The 14,838-nt window shown below is 42.1% G+C and overlaps 3 protein-coding genes across 5 annotated transcripts; all 3 read left to right on the top strand.

The window, feature by feature from the left end:
* Nucleotides 1-1,102: 1,102 nt before the first annotated feature.
* On the top strand, nt 1,103-4,449 carry LOC127069765 (protein APCDD1-like). Of its 2 annotated transcripts, none has more exons than XM_051007330.1 (5): nt 1,103-1,316; nt 2,024-2,165; nt 2,262-2,493; nt 2,620-3,009; nt 3,121-4,449. In XM_051007330.1, the coding sequence occupies exons 1-5, from the start codon at nt 1,274-1,276 to the stop codon at nt 4,075-4,077; spliced, it is 1,764 nt and encodes a 587-aa protein (XP_050863287.1). In that variant the 5' UTR covers nt 1,103-1,273; the 3' UTR covers nt 4,078-4,449. The 2 variants fall into 2 exon arrangements, with proteins under 2 accessions (XP_050863287.1, XP_050863204.1); XM_051007247.1 differs by lacking the exon at nt 1,103-1,316 and adding an exon at nt 1,388-1,839.
* Nucleotides 4,450-5,085: 636 nt separating this feature from the next.
* Nucleotides 5,086-11,894, top strand: LOC127069846 (sodium-coupled monocarboxylate transporter 1-like). Its single transcript, XM_051007447.1, has 8 exons — nt 5,086-5,303; nt 5,717-6,062; nt 6,137-6,291; nt 6,372-6,512; nt 6,667-6,775; nt 6,886-7,107; nt 7,210-7,703; nt 7,796-11,894. The coding sequence occupies exons 1-8, from the start codon at nt 5,086-5,088 to the stop codon at nt 7,890-7,892; spliced, it is 1,782 nt and encodes a 593-aa protein (XP_050863404.1). The 3' UTR covers nt 7,893-11,894.
* A 144-nt stretch (nt 11,895-12,038) lies between these two features.
* On the top strand, nt 12,039-14,823 carry LOC127069939 (methanethiol oxidase). 2 transcript variants are annotated; one of them, XM_051007723.1, is made up of 8 exons: nt 12,039-12,330; nt 12,709-12,869; nt 12,939-13,118; nt 13,184-13,487; nt 13,580-13,840; nt 13,932-14,265; nt 14,364-14,486; nt 14,624-14,823. In XM_051007723.1, the coding sequence occupies exons 1-8, from the start codon at nt 12,315-12,317 to the stop codon at nt 14,673-14,675; spliced, it is 1,431 nt and encodes a 476-aa protein (XP_050863680.1). In that variant the 5' UTR covers nt 12,039-12,314; the 3' UTR covers nt 14,676-14,823. The 2 variants fall into 2 exon arrangements, with proteins under 2 accessions (XP_050863680.1, XP_050863710.1); XM_051007753.1 differs by lacking the exon at nt 14,624-14,823 and having other exon boundaries at nt 13,932-14,280; nt 14,364-14,463.
* The last annotated feature ends 15 nt before the right edge of the window (nt 14,824-14,838 follow it).

Raw genomic sequence — 14,838 nt, forward strand, 5'->3', positions numbered from 1 at the left:
GAATTCACGAAAGCATCCCGATTCATGACGAAGCAAATCGACCGCGATCGGAGATCGATCGCTTTTATTTTCGGTAGATTATTAACGTACCTGAGAAATACCGGATAGTTACTTCAATTTATGCTACGTAAGGGTTAATTACGATCGCTGTAACGATGTCTCGTCGTTTCAAAGTTTAATGATCGATATTGTCTTCTTCTGAGCTCATTATCGAATCAATTTCGAACTAATTTTCCCTATTAATGAACCAGAAAACGTTGAAAATTCGATACATTTTTCGCGTCCTTTAAAGTTTTACGCAAGCTGATGGTTTTTTTTTTTTTTCTTTTTTATAGAAATATTGCATCCGACGTATTTATCTGACCATTCACAAAAAGTAAGCCGTGTCTGGCTTTGCCGATGTATCATTTGTCGCAGAAAACTCTAAGGCGATCTGTATTATACGCACACGCACACCGCGCACGCATACACGTATGAGAGAGGGAGAAAAAGATGTTGGAGAAAATTCTAAACAAGCGTTAAATTCTTTCGAGCGAGCAGATGTTTTTCCTTGCCCTTTTGCCCACCCAATAAGGCAGATTTCTCAATCTACGATCGGCCGCCTACGATGACCGTCGAAAAGCCGAGGGTCGCATACGTACGCGGGTACAATGAGATCTCGCCACGATAAAAGGTAAGCGCAACTTTTTCTTCGAATACAAAGCCATCTTTTCTCATCTCGATGGATGCAATCGGTGACTAGCCGGATAGAATAGGTCGCATCCAACGATCCTTGGAAAGCAACGTTTCACGAACGCTCGAGTTGTTTCTCGATACTAAGGATAAGTCGATTAATTTCGTACGCGACTCTCTAGAGACTCTTCCTTTCTCATAATCGCTCGCTACCCAACGTAGCTCTCATATTTCTTTCTTTTTTTCTTTTTTTTTTTCATACACGTGGGTGCCCACGAGAGCAGCGGGACTCGTCGAGAAGGATTTTTTGCGAAAAGAGAATTTTTGCTTTCGAGAGATCTTCTTCGGGCCCGGATCGCCGCAGGATCACGAACCAGAGAGAGAGAGAGAGAGAGAGAGAGAGAGAGTGGGGACAAGACTATATAATCTTGGGGTAGGTCGGCCAGAGAGAGTATTCTCTGAAAAGTACGAATAGTGAAACTTTCGTCGCTGATAAATAAAAGCGTCGTTCGAGACGTCAAATAATTGATCATCTTAAAATAAGGTTTTCGATAACGACGTTCCCCATAGAACACATACACATACACACACGTACACAAGGATGTTTCGGATAATTAAGCTCCAAATTCTACTAGCAACCTTTGGTACGTACCAATGTCTTTTTTTTACAATCATTCGTTCGTAGGGCCAGTGGCACTCAAGTTTTTAGCGCATTTAGCTTTCACGAGAAAACTACAAAATAGCTTTGTTAATCGTTCGTATCTTAGCATCGAGATAGCGTAGTAAATTTTCTGGGAACGAGGTACATAAGTATTCAGAGATCTTGTAACGCGTCTCTGTACGAATAACGTATACGAAAAGCGAAGACGACGCATAACTGCACGCATCGTATCCGCCGACGTGATTATCGTCGAGTCGAGATTCGATTCGACTGGAATACCAATCGAAACGATAACAATGAAAGGATAGACGCAGACGACCAACCTCGAAGGGTGAAGCAAAAGCGATCGAATGTTAAGCAGCCGCGACAACTTTTATCTATCGACTTTTTAAACTCGTCGTTAATCTCTCTCAACGCCAAGTAGACTCTTATGAATCTGGATCGGTTGTATCTCGTCGCGAAGCAACAGACGACTCTGGAACTAGATCCGAACCGACGAGCAGAAAGTAAACCTTACTTAAAAGGAAATCTTTTTTTAGTTAGTTATTCGGTGATTCGCGTTATTCAACGTTTCGCTCTTTTCATCTTAAAGTGTATTGTTCGTTGGACGCAGCTAAAAGCGATCCTCTTCGATTGATTCGCAAATAATTCGATATCATTACGATTATATCGTCGATTCTGTCGTTTCAGGTATTTCTCACGCGACCACGTGGAGATCGGAAAACGGCGAAGATCAGTGCGAGGCAGCTATCAAGAAGGTCGTCCGAGAAGATCGGGCTATAATAGAAGACGACAGTCCGACTAGGCTACGCTACGCGTGGTCGTCTCAAGAGTGAGTCTGCATTTTCTCTTGTACAATCGATGACATTAGCAGCCGATAACGATCCTCTATATCGAGGACCCACGAATAGCGAATCCTTTTTCTTAGATGCGAAGTACGCGCCGGTCCAGAATATATCATCCGAAAGTATACATTTTTCGAGAACGGCACATTCTTGTTACTCCGCTATCACTACGCCGAAGAATCTTGTAGCATAGCAACGCACACCGTAGTAGGACGTGGATCCATCCAACTCGGTTTACCATCCACGTTAATACCTGGTGCGACCGAAACCAAATTCCACCTAGACGTAGTTCATATCGTACCATTGAATCGTCAGGTAATATAAACGAGAAATATCTATTGTAATTACATTATTCTACTACACGATATCGTTAGAACGGTACTCCTGAACGATACGCCTTTAATTTGCCAACTATCCTATTATTCGCGACGTTTCACACAGATCGCGAATAAATTTGGGCATAGATTAAACGTCACTTGTAGCCTCCAACCTAAATGGCGTCCGTACGTAGCTCAACCAGTTTACGAGCGTCTCCATCGTCAATTCGAATCTCCTTCCTGGTACGGCCCGAGATATAATTCACTTCAAAGCTATCCTTCCTCGAAGAAGGAAAAAGCGATAGACTGTTTGGAAACGCTTGGAATCGAGTTCGACGAATTGAGTATACTAAGAGTGCAAAAGAAAGAGTTCGATCAGAAATACGTGGCGCCTGGTTCGATCCTTAAATCGAGAGTCGAATTGGCGCTCGCCAACGTGCCACCAAACGTTCAATCCCGATGGATTCATCGAGCCACGTCGTTGCAATCGACCGTGTTAATCCGCATGGACACCGTAAGTACACACCGGCGGTCGTATTTGTACCACCGATTGCAAGTTGGATGTAAGGGTCCGGAAGGGCTCCTCCTTCGTTTGCCCTTGTCAACGTTTCTTTACAAATTTTAGACGAGCGAATGTCCGATCTGCGGTAGTATATTCCGAGGAACGGAATATAATCCACCTCTGTTACACGAGGTAGCGCCACTTCCGGCGTTGCTCGGTGGTTCCTGGATAAGTTCTCAATGCGAGAGCGTCAAAGGTGGCCTATGGTCTCGGCGACGCGTGAAAATTTATTCCGGCGATAAACTTTGGACAGGTCGTTGGGATTATCACTTGGATCCGCGATGTATGATTTTCTCTTACTCGATCACCGCGGCAGGGAGTTACGTGCAACGTGCCGGAAGATATAAACGAGACAAAGATAGTACGAAACTTTTTCAACTGTCTTGGAATCCTTCGATGGACAAGCCGAAGGATAGATCGAGAAGAAGCATGGACGGCGCGTATCGTCATCTCTTTCGAAACGCTCGACCTTCGATGGTCGAATCATTCGCCACCATGCTCAGGGGCAATAAGAAACACGAGGAGATCGCGGCGGGTGCACAGACGTACTCCTCGGGTACGCCCTCCGGGACGACGGAGTTGGACCTTCACGTGGCCGAGAGCGTTCTCGTCCCAGGAGACATGTCGATAGTTGACCGATGTGCTGGCAAAGAGGCTGGCAAACCTCTTACCTTATGGCCCAGTAATTGCGTTCCTCTGGCCATAGAAGCGCCGTCGACGCTACGATTAAGGGCCAAAATCGGCGTTAGTTGGTCCGGTCAATACATCCTACGGTTAAGTCCGAGAGACGACGATATTTGGGACATGCCGCTTCGCCAATGCGGATCGACCGATTCGCGCAATCCTAGACTAAGGATATATCTCAGAAAAAGTCTAGGGCTTAAATATGGACTTGCCTCCTCGGCGATTTCAATCGATCGGACGTCCCTGTACTTGACCATATTCGTCCTTTCTCTTCATTATTTTTACCGGACAACGTCCTTCGTCCTTACGAACTTACATCCTTCTACTATAATGTAGCGATATAAGCTCGATCGTCCGTTAAATTTAAAAAAGTATCTCGTCGTACGTACAGATACGAGTATGCGAATACGATATGTACCTAATTTAGAAAATTTACTACGTTTCTGCTCTTTTCAAAGATATCATAGGATCAAAATGGAAGAAGAGAAAGAAAGATAAAAAGATACTTGAGAATATTCGTAGGAAATGGTAAAAAGCTTTGGTGAACGAACGATATCAAGCGGTGATTCAAAGTACAATCCTTTCGGCCTCGCTGAGCGAGAAAACCTAATGAGTTGAAATTTCCTTGTGAATCTTGTACATAATTTGTATATATATAATATGATTTTATATATGCGTGTGTGCGTGTGTGTGCGTGTGTGTGTGTGTGTGTGTATACATATATGTATACATATATATATATAAATATATTTGAGAGTAATTACGTGGTATAGTTTAAGTCTATTATCTCGACTATCTTCAAGCAAGAATAATGCTAATACTAATAAGAAACTAATAAAGAAATAAATCCAACGGCGTTCTTTTACGGCATTTCAGATATTTTTCATCGAGTATACGCATTTCTCTTATCTATCCGTTGTAAATTACTCCCGTAGACGAAATCATTCGAGCTACCGTATCATGTGCTTCATTTTACGAGTTAGTATTATTTCCGTGGATAGAACGTACGAATCCACTACTTCTTCTATTACGTATTACCTCTTTCCATAATATCAGGATCTGTAAGAACTACTCTGCGTACATAACATACTTGGTATAAACTATAGGATTGTTACGTGCGACGAGTACTAGACAAGACCAGTTTCAAGGGAAAAGAGCGTAAAAAGGTAAGGATGAAATATCGTACTCCGTAGAAAAATAACGATGCGCGAAGACGATAGTGGATGTACCTTTCAAAGACGTATATTTTGTAATTTTAGATAAATCGCAGCGACGTACGTGCGTAATTACGTGCTTATCTACCTATATCCTGGGGTCCCCGGATCGATAAAAGTGCGATTAAAGATGTCTCTCGTCAACGATTCATTGATTCTCATTCCCGAGATTTCCGATCGTTTCATCTTTGGATGGACCGATTACACCCTTTTCGCAATGATTCTAACGGTCAGCGTCCTGATTGGAATTTATTTCGGCTTTTTCAGCAAACAAGACACAACTATGGATTATCTTTTAGGTGGAAAGAGAATGGGATTCTTCCCAATAGCAATGAGTTTAATAGCCAGGTGAGCGATTGATTATCTATGCAAAGTACGATCCCGGCGATAGAATATACGAATACTAAATATGCATTACGTAGATGCTTCGACGCAAAACAAGCTCGTTCTTGGAAGAGAGGTACAGCGCTCTGAGCAACGAGTCGCTACGATACGGATGAATCGTGGAATATGAAAAAGAACGTTAAACGCGTTACTTCATGATCTCTCAAAATTAATATCAAAACCTAACGACATCTTTTTATACTCACTATCTTTTTATCAGTAATGACTATTTAAAGAATCCAAGGGAAAATAAATATTTTTCGTTATCTGAGAACGATCTTCGTTTCGTTATCTTCGTGAACGTTCGGACGATCGGTTAGAATAAAAATATTTATTCGTCTATTATACATATATTGACGTTATATCGTTATTTTCAGCCACATATCAGGTATTACGCTATTAGGAGTACCATCCGAGGTCTATCAATACGGATCTCAATATGCGGCGTGCGTTATTACATCGATCCTTTCGTGTTTCGTCAGTGCTTACGTATTTCTGCCGGTTTTTTTCAAACTGCAACTGACCAGTACCTTTGAATATTTGGAGGTCAGATTCAGCAGACGGGTTAGGATACTTTGCTCTCTTTTATTCCTCATATCGTTGCTGATGTATATTCCCATCGTAATCTACGTACCAGCGTTGGCATTCTCTCAAGTAACCGATTTCAGTCTGCATACCATTACGCCTGTGCTTTGCGCCGTTTGCATCCTTTATACGAGCATCGTGAGTAGATGTCCAAATGGTGAAACGCGTATATAACATTACCTAAATGCGTTGTATCTTACTCGATCTTCTAGGGAGGCTTAAAAGCTGTCGTCTGGACGGATACGATCCAGTTCACCGTTACGGTCGGAGGTTTATTCGCTGTTCTCTTCTTAGGTATAAACTCCGTTGGCGGAGTATCGGAAGTGTGGAAACGCTCCGAGATGGGTAATCGTCTAATATTCTTCAAGTAAGTTCCTTTCGAGAAATAATCCTACGAACGACCTCTGTTTCGTTGTTCATTATTTCAACGTCACGTTATTCTATCAGCATGGACGTCAGCCCTTACGCTAGAAATACATTTTGGGGAATGACGATTGGGATGACGATGACGTGGCTCGTACACCTTGGTATACATCAAGGATGCGTTCAGAGATATCTATCCGTACCAAAAGAAAGAGATGCGAAACGGTAAGATTCCAATTACTTGTACGTACATCAATTTGAATTCCAGAGAATTTCATCGTTCGTCTTCTTCTCTTTTTTCTTTCTTTCTTTCTTCTTTTTACATCTTCCCCCTTTAAAGGACAAAAAAATCACGAAATATTTTCTTCGTCCATGATAGAGCGCTGGGCATAACAGCCGTGGGTTTGATCGTCGTTAAGCTCGTTTCCGTTTTCACGGGACTAATCATATTCGCCAAATATTACGATTGCGATCCTATGCTCGCCAAGGTTAGAGACAATTGTTTCGTTAGGTGTATATACCTATTGTACATACAGATAGATAATACCTAATATCGTTATATTTTCAATTCTTTTCTCGTTCGCATGTTATTTCAAAGGCAATAAAGAGAGCCGACCAAATCTTACCTTATTACGTAATGGACGTGGCAGGAAACGTGCCAGGGCTGCCAGGTTTGTTCTTAGCCGGTCTTGTAAGCGCGGCTCTCGCCACAATGAGCGCGAGCTTGAACACGATGTCCGGTACGATCTATAAAGATTTTATCGAGCCCTGGATACCGGACGGGCCAAAAAAAGAAGCTCGAGCAGCTACGATCATGAAGGTAGGTGTTGCACTATGAATCTCGAGTCGACTAACTTAAGAACAGGCTTTATTTTCTTTTCCGTTTTTTTTTTGTTCTTTCTTTTTCCTTCTCCCTCAACAGATAATCGTACTTATCATTGGCGGAATTTCGGTAGGTTTAGTTTTCGTCGTCGAGCATCTCGGCACAGTTTTCCAGATGGCCATCAGCATACGAAGCGTAACCGATGGCCCTTGGCTCGGTTTGTTTCTACTCGGAATGTTGGTCCCGTGTTCCAATGCGGAAGGAGCTTTTTTAGGTGGTTGCGTGTCCTTGATCGTTATGTTTTTCTTAGCCGGAGGATCGGAATGGTACATAGCGAATGGACAAATCCATAAGATTTCATTGCCAACGTCCGTCGAGGGATGTTCTTATCCGTTAAACGAAACGGACATCACTACCCGAGCCCCGTTAACCTTAAACGAGGAACCGATCGGCGTCTTTAAGATATCCTTTATGTACTTTACCCTAATAGGCTCGCTGGTTGTCATCGTGGTCGGTGTTATTGGAAGTTATCTGTTTGGTAACGTCGATCTAACTGAGGTCGATCCTGACCACATCTCTCCGATAATGAAAAGGTGAACGGAAAGATGTACTTGTACAATAAACGTTTTTACGTATACATCGGATTTATTCTGATCAACATCATTTCAATACGTCCTCTTTACAGGTTCCTACCGCGTAAAGAATATACAGAAGTATCATTAAAATCAATGCCGGAGGAATTCGAAATGACCAAGGACATCGATCGTCAAATAAAGAAATAATCGAACGAGTAAAGACGATTAGCATGGCAAACGTATCCTACCGTATGTACTAAGAAGACGAATACTCTCTATAGACGCGCGCGCGCGCACGAGCGCACGCACACACGCACACGCAGCTCGAATGAAAAGACATGAACGGCACGGAGAGAATGGAGGTTGATCCTGACTGGACCAAATGGAAAGCACACGCAGCTTCTTTATCGATTTGCAGGCGCAAGCGCCCGGTCGACCTGCCGTTCTCGGTACGCATCGACGAATCCCGGCTATTTTCGGCCACGCAGTACCGTTTCAAACGGCCTGTCGCGGTGAATCCGTATTAGAAAAGCGATCGTTTGTCGTCGAAACGCGTATCGTTTTTCGAAGCCGACCCCACGACCGGTCGTACTCTTCCGAGAGACGTTGAAAAGGGAAAGCTAATCGACTGATCGGTTTGATTCAACGACTCTGGATAAATAGACGACGACGACGACGACGACGACGACGACGACGACGACGACGACGACGACGACGACGACCACGACGACGATGACCACGACGACGACGACGAGGACGACGACGACGAGGACGACGACGACGAGGACGACGACGACGTCAACGACAACGACATCGACAATGAATGAGGAAACAAACAACAACGATCGAAAAATGATCTTGGAAAGAATGGAAAATTGGTCGAATTTTATCTCGCTCCACGTCTTGATTCGACTCAGCTCTACTCGGTGATAAGAAATTAAAAGGGAAAAAAAAATTGAAGATGAGGGAAAGATCGAACGGTATGATACAGCCCTGGAAAACGTTCCTCGCGGCTGCTCGGAGGTGGACTGCTCGATCGTCCTCGCCTACCTCCTCGAGGGGTAAAACCGACCGCGCCTACACGTGGAGCAAGAGCCAGCCGTTCTCGTCGTCGGTTACGTCTCGAACGGAGTCTCGGAGTCTCGGCCGTGTCGTGACACGATCAACAAGTACATACGCGGCGAAACGATGCACGCGTGAGATCGCTCTCGCTTTGGATAACTTTCTCTCGACCGCGTGCGCGCGTTTGCCTCTGGATTCGTTCTTTCGTTCCCTTTCTCTCGATTAACCGCAATGTTTATAATCGCCGGGACTCGAAAGAAACGTCAGGAGAAGTAGTGCGCGGTGCTCGTTTTACGATCGAAGTGTCGTGTCAACCGAGATAAATCTGATCCGATCAGGCTGTAATCGAGCTCCGACCGGAGTAGCTGATTGCAGTAACGAAAGGAAATGAAAGTATTTGGCGCAACTCGGACGCTCCGATGATAACGGGTAAAATAGAATTTAGCAGGTATGACGAAACGACATGCATTCCTTCGACTTGACGTTCGTCGCCCGAGATACACTTCGAGGGAAAGCGCGAGGAGTGCTCCGCGAAATGCGAAAGTTACGGCGGAACGAATTCCAGAAATAAGATCAACCGAAGGACGATTCAGGAGGTGGAATATTTACTTACGTTAGACCGCCGTCTTGCTTTTAATAATAGATAAAAACGTAGGGGCGGGCTCGCGCGCCGGAAAAAGAACGGAAACGCTTCCGAACGGTCCACAGTTTAACGACGATCTCTCGACTATGATCTCATCGTGCTGATACCTTTCGACGTTCTCGATCGAATGTAAAAAAAAAAAATTAATTTTTCCCTAACCCTCGGTTCGGCTCGGTTTACGAAAGATCAAAAGAAGAAGAAAGGTGAACGATCGTCGTTTCTTAGTAACACAGTACGTAATTTCTCCCGATGATCGATAAATTGATCGCTCGTCGATCGATCGATCGATAAACGAGCGTCGTCCCTCTTATCTCTATCCATAGTAATACGTAATATGCGGATAATATCGAAAGTTTGCTCCGCGATGACACCGCGGAGATCGATGTCGAATGCCACGACGTGTATGTCCTATCGGAAATGATGTCGTTGTCGTACAAAAGTCTTCTTGGATCGTTCCTACTGTTAATGATCGCTCTGGTTGCCTTGTTGACGAGCAAGCGATACGGCTTGGAAGCGCGTAAAAAGGATAAGGGTGCTTCGCTGCTCGATATCATAGCAAACATAAGCGGCACCATAGATAAACTCAGCACTGGCTTCGACGGGATGGCCATAGAAACGGAAATGGCGAGGAGTCGGCTCAAGCGACTGATTGCCCTTCATCGAGAAAACGCTGCAATTTGTGCGATGCTACACAAGCAACAAAGAAAGAAGATATTAAGGAAAGCGACGAAGCGTACGTGACGAATTCTAACATCGTGTGAATACGTCGAACGCTCGCCGACAGTCGGACCGTTTTAGTTCGTCGGCTTGAGATCAGATGTGAAACTCTGCGCTATGGTATACCGATATATCTTAAATACCACGTACGAGATGATAAAAGTCGGATCGACAAACGAAAAATAATCAAGTAACGTTCATCGGCTTCTAAATAAATCTCGAAAGATACGTATTAAATTATCTGTTATACGCCTCTTGTGTTACAACGTATACATATATCAATGCTAATTAGCTTCGTGTGACCTACCGAGAAGGAAGATTTTTCAAGAAGCCATATGAGAGGGAAGCATCTCTTGCAAATATAAGAAATTCTTCTTCCAAGGGAAAAAGGATAAGCACAAATTAGTGGTTATTATTGGAAAGACGACGACTAATTTTAACTAGAATGTGAACGTTGAGTAACGTCTGACACCTTGAGCGTATCACTAGTTACATAAACTATACATATGATACAATATTATACGTACGATAACTTTTAACAGGATGCGAAACGGGAACGTAACTTTCCAGGCGAGAACTCGATCGCTTACACACCTTGCAGTTATTAATATATATCTATACTACGCACTCACGCACGCACGCACGCACGCACGCACGTATACGGCAAACAGTTCAAAGATACGTTTTCGTCATATCCTTAAACACAGTTTGACTAAATCGCAAGGTGGACGTTGTAACGTAGACAGAATTTGAAGTATTGCGCGAAAATGATTGAAGTTTATCTACCGATGGACGAAACGTAGAACGACTTAATTCTTAATTCGACTAACGATACAGCCACATTATATAGTATTATATGCCTAACAGTGATAGTAATCGTTCGTAAAAATATCGTAATTAAAATATTTAATAGACATATGAATGAATGAAGAAAACGATCCAATGAAATAATCGCCTTTTCCACTTTTTTAACACGTTGATGCCTCCCAAGAGCCGGCTCTAAGAAGAAAATAAAAAATCATATCGAGACAATCATTCGAAATATCTACGAATAGAAAATTTATTTTTAATAACATTGAGTTTTTATTCGCAAATAGATAAGAGATCGAGAGATAAAAAATAAATTATTCGATACAGGGGCCAACGATTCTACGCAATATCCTAATTAAATAAAAAATATAATTGTCAAAATACTGTCCCAATCTTTTTGTAGTCGGGTCGCAAATATGGAAAATCGCTTCTTAAATACACTTCGTTACGAAAATTACTTTTGTATCTTAAAAAGAAAGAAAGAAAGAAAGAAAGAAAGAAAGAAAGAAAAGAAAAGAAAGATACGAACTCGATGATATACAATTATTATCAACTTGCTTTCCGGTTCGTCGCAAATATAATGACAAGAACTCGATAACCCACCAAAAATCGATGATGTTACGTTTCAAAAATAGAATGCGCGATATCAAATTTTTATCTCTTATATTAGGAGAACGTTGCGAAAGTACTGTCGCGTAAGATTTACAGATATACTTAAACGTAAACGGAAAGTTGAACGGATTCTCCCTTAAGAATTGAAAAAAAAAACCGTGCATGTTACATTTAACAACATTACATTTAAATATATGTACGTCAGAGAGACGTCGAAAGGACCAAACTATTAAAGCTGTTATTTATTTGCGAAGGTATGGATACATTGTAAAATCGATTCGATCGTGAATACATGCCTGCGTTGTCTTCTCAATTATTTTTGTAATCCTACTTTAAAAAGCGAATAAAATCATTTGACATGAATATCTATGCACGTTGATCGAATCAAAACCGGTTCCCTTTAACCGTAATTTAAGTTACGTCATTTAGAAGAGTACCCATTATTGTAATATTATATGTACATTTATATTTCATTCGATCGTCCTACGTTTCTACGTTTCGAAGAAAAAAATTCCGACATCGCGTGCTGCTAATTATCGAGACTTTGACAAAATAACATACAAAAATATGAGATACTACACTATCTCTCGAGGAAACATTACCGTCACCGTTACGACTCAGGATGAAGCAAGCGGCGACGACTTATCCGACCGAGATACTCGGAGCAGTCGAGCGACGACCGTCATTGGAAATTGTTTCGTTCGTTTCGTCAAGAACACACCGTTAAGGTTCCTTGCTTATTTCCCATTTTAACGAATATTCGAGTTGGTTGGTATTCTAACGACATGTCAAAAAATACCAGTGAGTATTTTTAATTATTTATATGAATTCAGATAGAATTACGAAAGGCAAAAGCATCGCGTTTCGTATCTTTACAATCCACGTGTATGCATAAGTAGTACATATATCCCATATCGTCGTTATATTCGTCGAAATACTTCAACGTTAATTAAATAACCTATATATTTGATAAACCGTACTTAATTACGAGATTTGCAATGTACTAAAAACGTAATGTCGTGCTCTACTCGCGCAAACTTATTAATTATAATTACACCTTTATCTCTATTTCTTTTGTTTTTTCCTTTTTTCGATGAGCCCTCCTTCGTTCCGTATCTACAAAAAGAAATATTTGTCTTTTTATTCGCGAAAAATCATAACGACATTGAAATATTATAGATTGTACCGTCTGTCGACCGGGCTATCCTAGTCCGAAAATGGCGATGTTGGAAGGACCGCGTGAAAAAATTATGTACGTCATTTGTGTACATACGGATCCCGAAAAGCCAGATGTCCTTTCTACGGTCGATATAGATCCTGAAAGTCCTACTTATTGTAAAGTAAGTTTTACTTTCGGACATCGAAACGATACATATTTATAGTCAAACTCTATCGCTAACGTTTTCTAGATAATACACAAACTGAGAATGTTAAACGTCGGAGACGAACTCCATCATTCCGGTTGGAACATATGCAGCAGTTGTCACGAATTACCGCGCGCGCGGGACGTACTGATATTACCGTGTCTTATGTCGGACAGGGTTTACTTCGTTGATACGAGTAACGAGAGATTGCCAAAAATAAAGAAGGTCGGTACGCGAAAAAGTTAGAAAAATGCAAAACACGTTTAAAGGTCTTTGCTCTATCTCGATAGGTTTTGGAGCCGAAGGAGATGCATAAATACGGCTTATCGACGCCGCACACTTCGCATTGCGCCCCGACAGGCGAAATAATCATCTCTACGATGGGTAAACCTAACGGCGACGGACAGGGAGAATTTCTCTGTATAGATAGCGAAACGCTGGAAACGAAGGGCTCGTGGATCAAAGAGGGAAATAGAGCAGCATTCGGCTACGATTTCTGGTATCAGCCCTATCACGATACGCTCATAGCTACCGAATGGGGCACGCCGAGGATTTTTAAGAAGGGCTACGCTCCCGATCACCCTACCGATCCAAGTGAGGAACGACCCAAATATCCAACGTTTATATCGTATTAAGCCTTCCGTTCGGTGAACCGCGATCTCAAATCTTCTTTATTTTTATGACAGCGATTTATGGTAGAAGTCTAAACATTTACTCTTGGTCCGAACGAACATTAAAACAAACCATTTGTCTTGGCGACGACGGCATTACACCCCTCGAAATAAGATTTCTTCACGATCCCAAGGCAGCGGAGGGCTACGTCGGATGTGCCGTCTCCTCGAGCATCTATAGATTTTACAAGACGAGCAAGGGCGATTGGGATACCGAGAAAGTGATCGAGATACCTCGAAAAAAAGTTGAAGGATGGATCGAACCTTATATGTCCGGTAGGTTGTATGTCTTTTCCCTTTTTTCTACTTCTTCCGATCGTCGACCTAAGTTACGCGTACCGTTTCTTACTTTTTTCCTTTCCCGTAGGAATGATCACGGACATACTGCTAAGTTTAGATGACAAGTACTTGTATTTCTCCAACTGGTTGCACGGCGACGTCAGGCAGTACGACATAACCGATCGTCGAAATCCAAAATTAACTGGACAACTCTTCCTTGGTGGATCCCTATTGAACGATTCGAAAATTCGCGTCTTGGAAGACGCCGAATCGAAGAGTCAACCGGATCCCGTATATGTGAAAGGACGTAGATTATACGGTTCGCCGCAAATGTTGCAGCTTAGTCTCGACGGACGTCGACTCTATGTAACGACGTCCATTTTCAAGCCCTGGGATAAGCAATTCTACCCCGAACTCGTTGAGTAAGAGTCAAGACTGTAAATGCTATCTCTCGAACCTACTCGAATCTTTCGCTTGATCTCCGAATGCGTCGAATGACATTTTCTCTTATAACACATAGGCACGGATCGACGATGGTCAAACTTGACGTCAACGTCGAAAATGGAGGCATGACGTTGGATGAAGAATTTTTGGTTGACTTTGGGTTGGATAAAGATGATATCTTATTGGCTCATGAAATGCGGTGAGCACAGATTATCGTCTTACTCTTCTTTAATCTTTTCTTTTTTTTCTTTTTTGTTTTTTCGCGTTACTTTTAATTTACGATACACCCAATTAAGATCGATCGATCGATCAATAATCCAATTCTTCTCGAAACAGATACCCTGGTGGTGATTGCACATCTGACATATGGTTACCGGAAAAACAATGATAATATACGTTTATCATTTGCAGAAGAATATTCTTTGATCTCATAGGTATTTGCTATATATGTAAATACTTGCACATAATATTACTTCGATATATTTTCTTTCCTACTTATATGCGTATATAGAAATATAATTTTTATTTTCAAACTATTACCATAAAATTTG

This window comes from Vespula vulgaris, chromosome 1 (genome assembly GCF_905475345.1).
Source record: "Vespula vulgaris chromosome 1, iyVesVulg1.1, whole genome shotgun sequence".
NCBI lineage: Eukaryota > Metazoa > Arthropoda > Insecta > Hymenoptera > Vespidae > Vespula > Vespula vulgaris.

Bases quoted from the DNA above. Each gene is read 5' to 3' on its own strand.
- LOC127069765 (XM_051007247.1), top strand. From the start codon at position 1,764: ATGAATCTGGATCGGTTGTATCTCGTCGCGAAGCAACAGACGACTCTG. The intron at 2,166-2,261 runs GTGAGTCTGCAT...CCTTTTTCTTAG, and splicing joins TACGCGTGGTCGTCTCAAGA to ATGCGAAGTACGCGCCGGTC. The intron at 2,494-2,619 runs GTAATATAAACG...CGTTTCACACAG, and splicing joins TCGTACCATTGAATCGTCAG to ATCGCGAATAAATTTGGGCA.
- LOC127069846 (XM_051007447.1), top strand. From the start codon at position 5,086: ATGTCTCTCGTCAACGATTCATTGATTCTCATTCCCGAGATTTCCGAT. The intron at 6,292-6,371 runs GTAAGTTCCTTT...TTATTCTATCAG, and splicing joins AATCGTCTAATATTCTTCAA to CATGGACGTCAGCCCTTACG. The intron at 7,108-7,209 runs GTAGGTGTTGCA...CTCCCTCAACAG, and splicing joins GAGCAGCTACGATCATGAAG to ATAATCGTACTTATCATTGG.
- LOC127069939 (XM_051007723.1), top strand. The intron at 13,119-13,183 runs GTCGGTACGCGA...CTATCTCGATAG, and splicing joins GATTGCCAAAAATAAAGAAG to GTTTTGGAGCCGAAGGAGAT. The intron at 14,487-14,623 runs GTGAGCACAGAT...TTCTCGAAACAG, and splicing joins TTATTGGCTCATGAAATGCG to ATACCCTGGTGGTGATTGCA.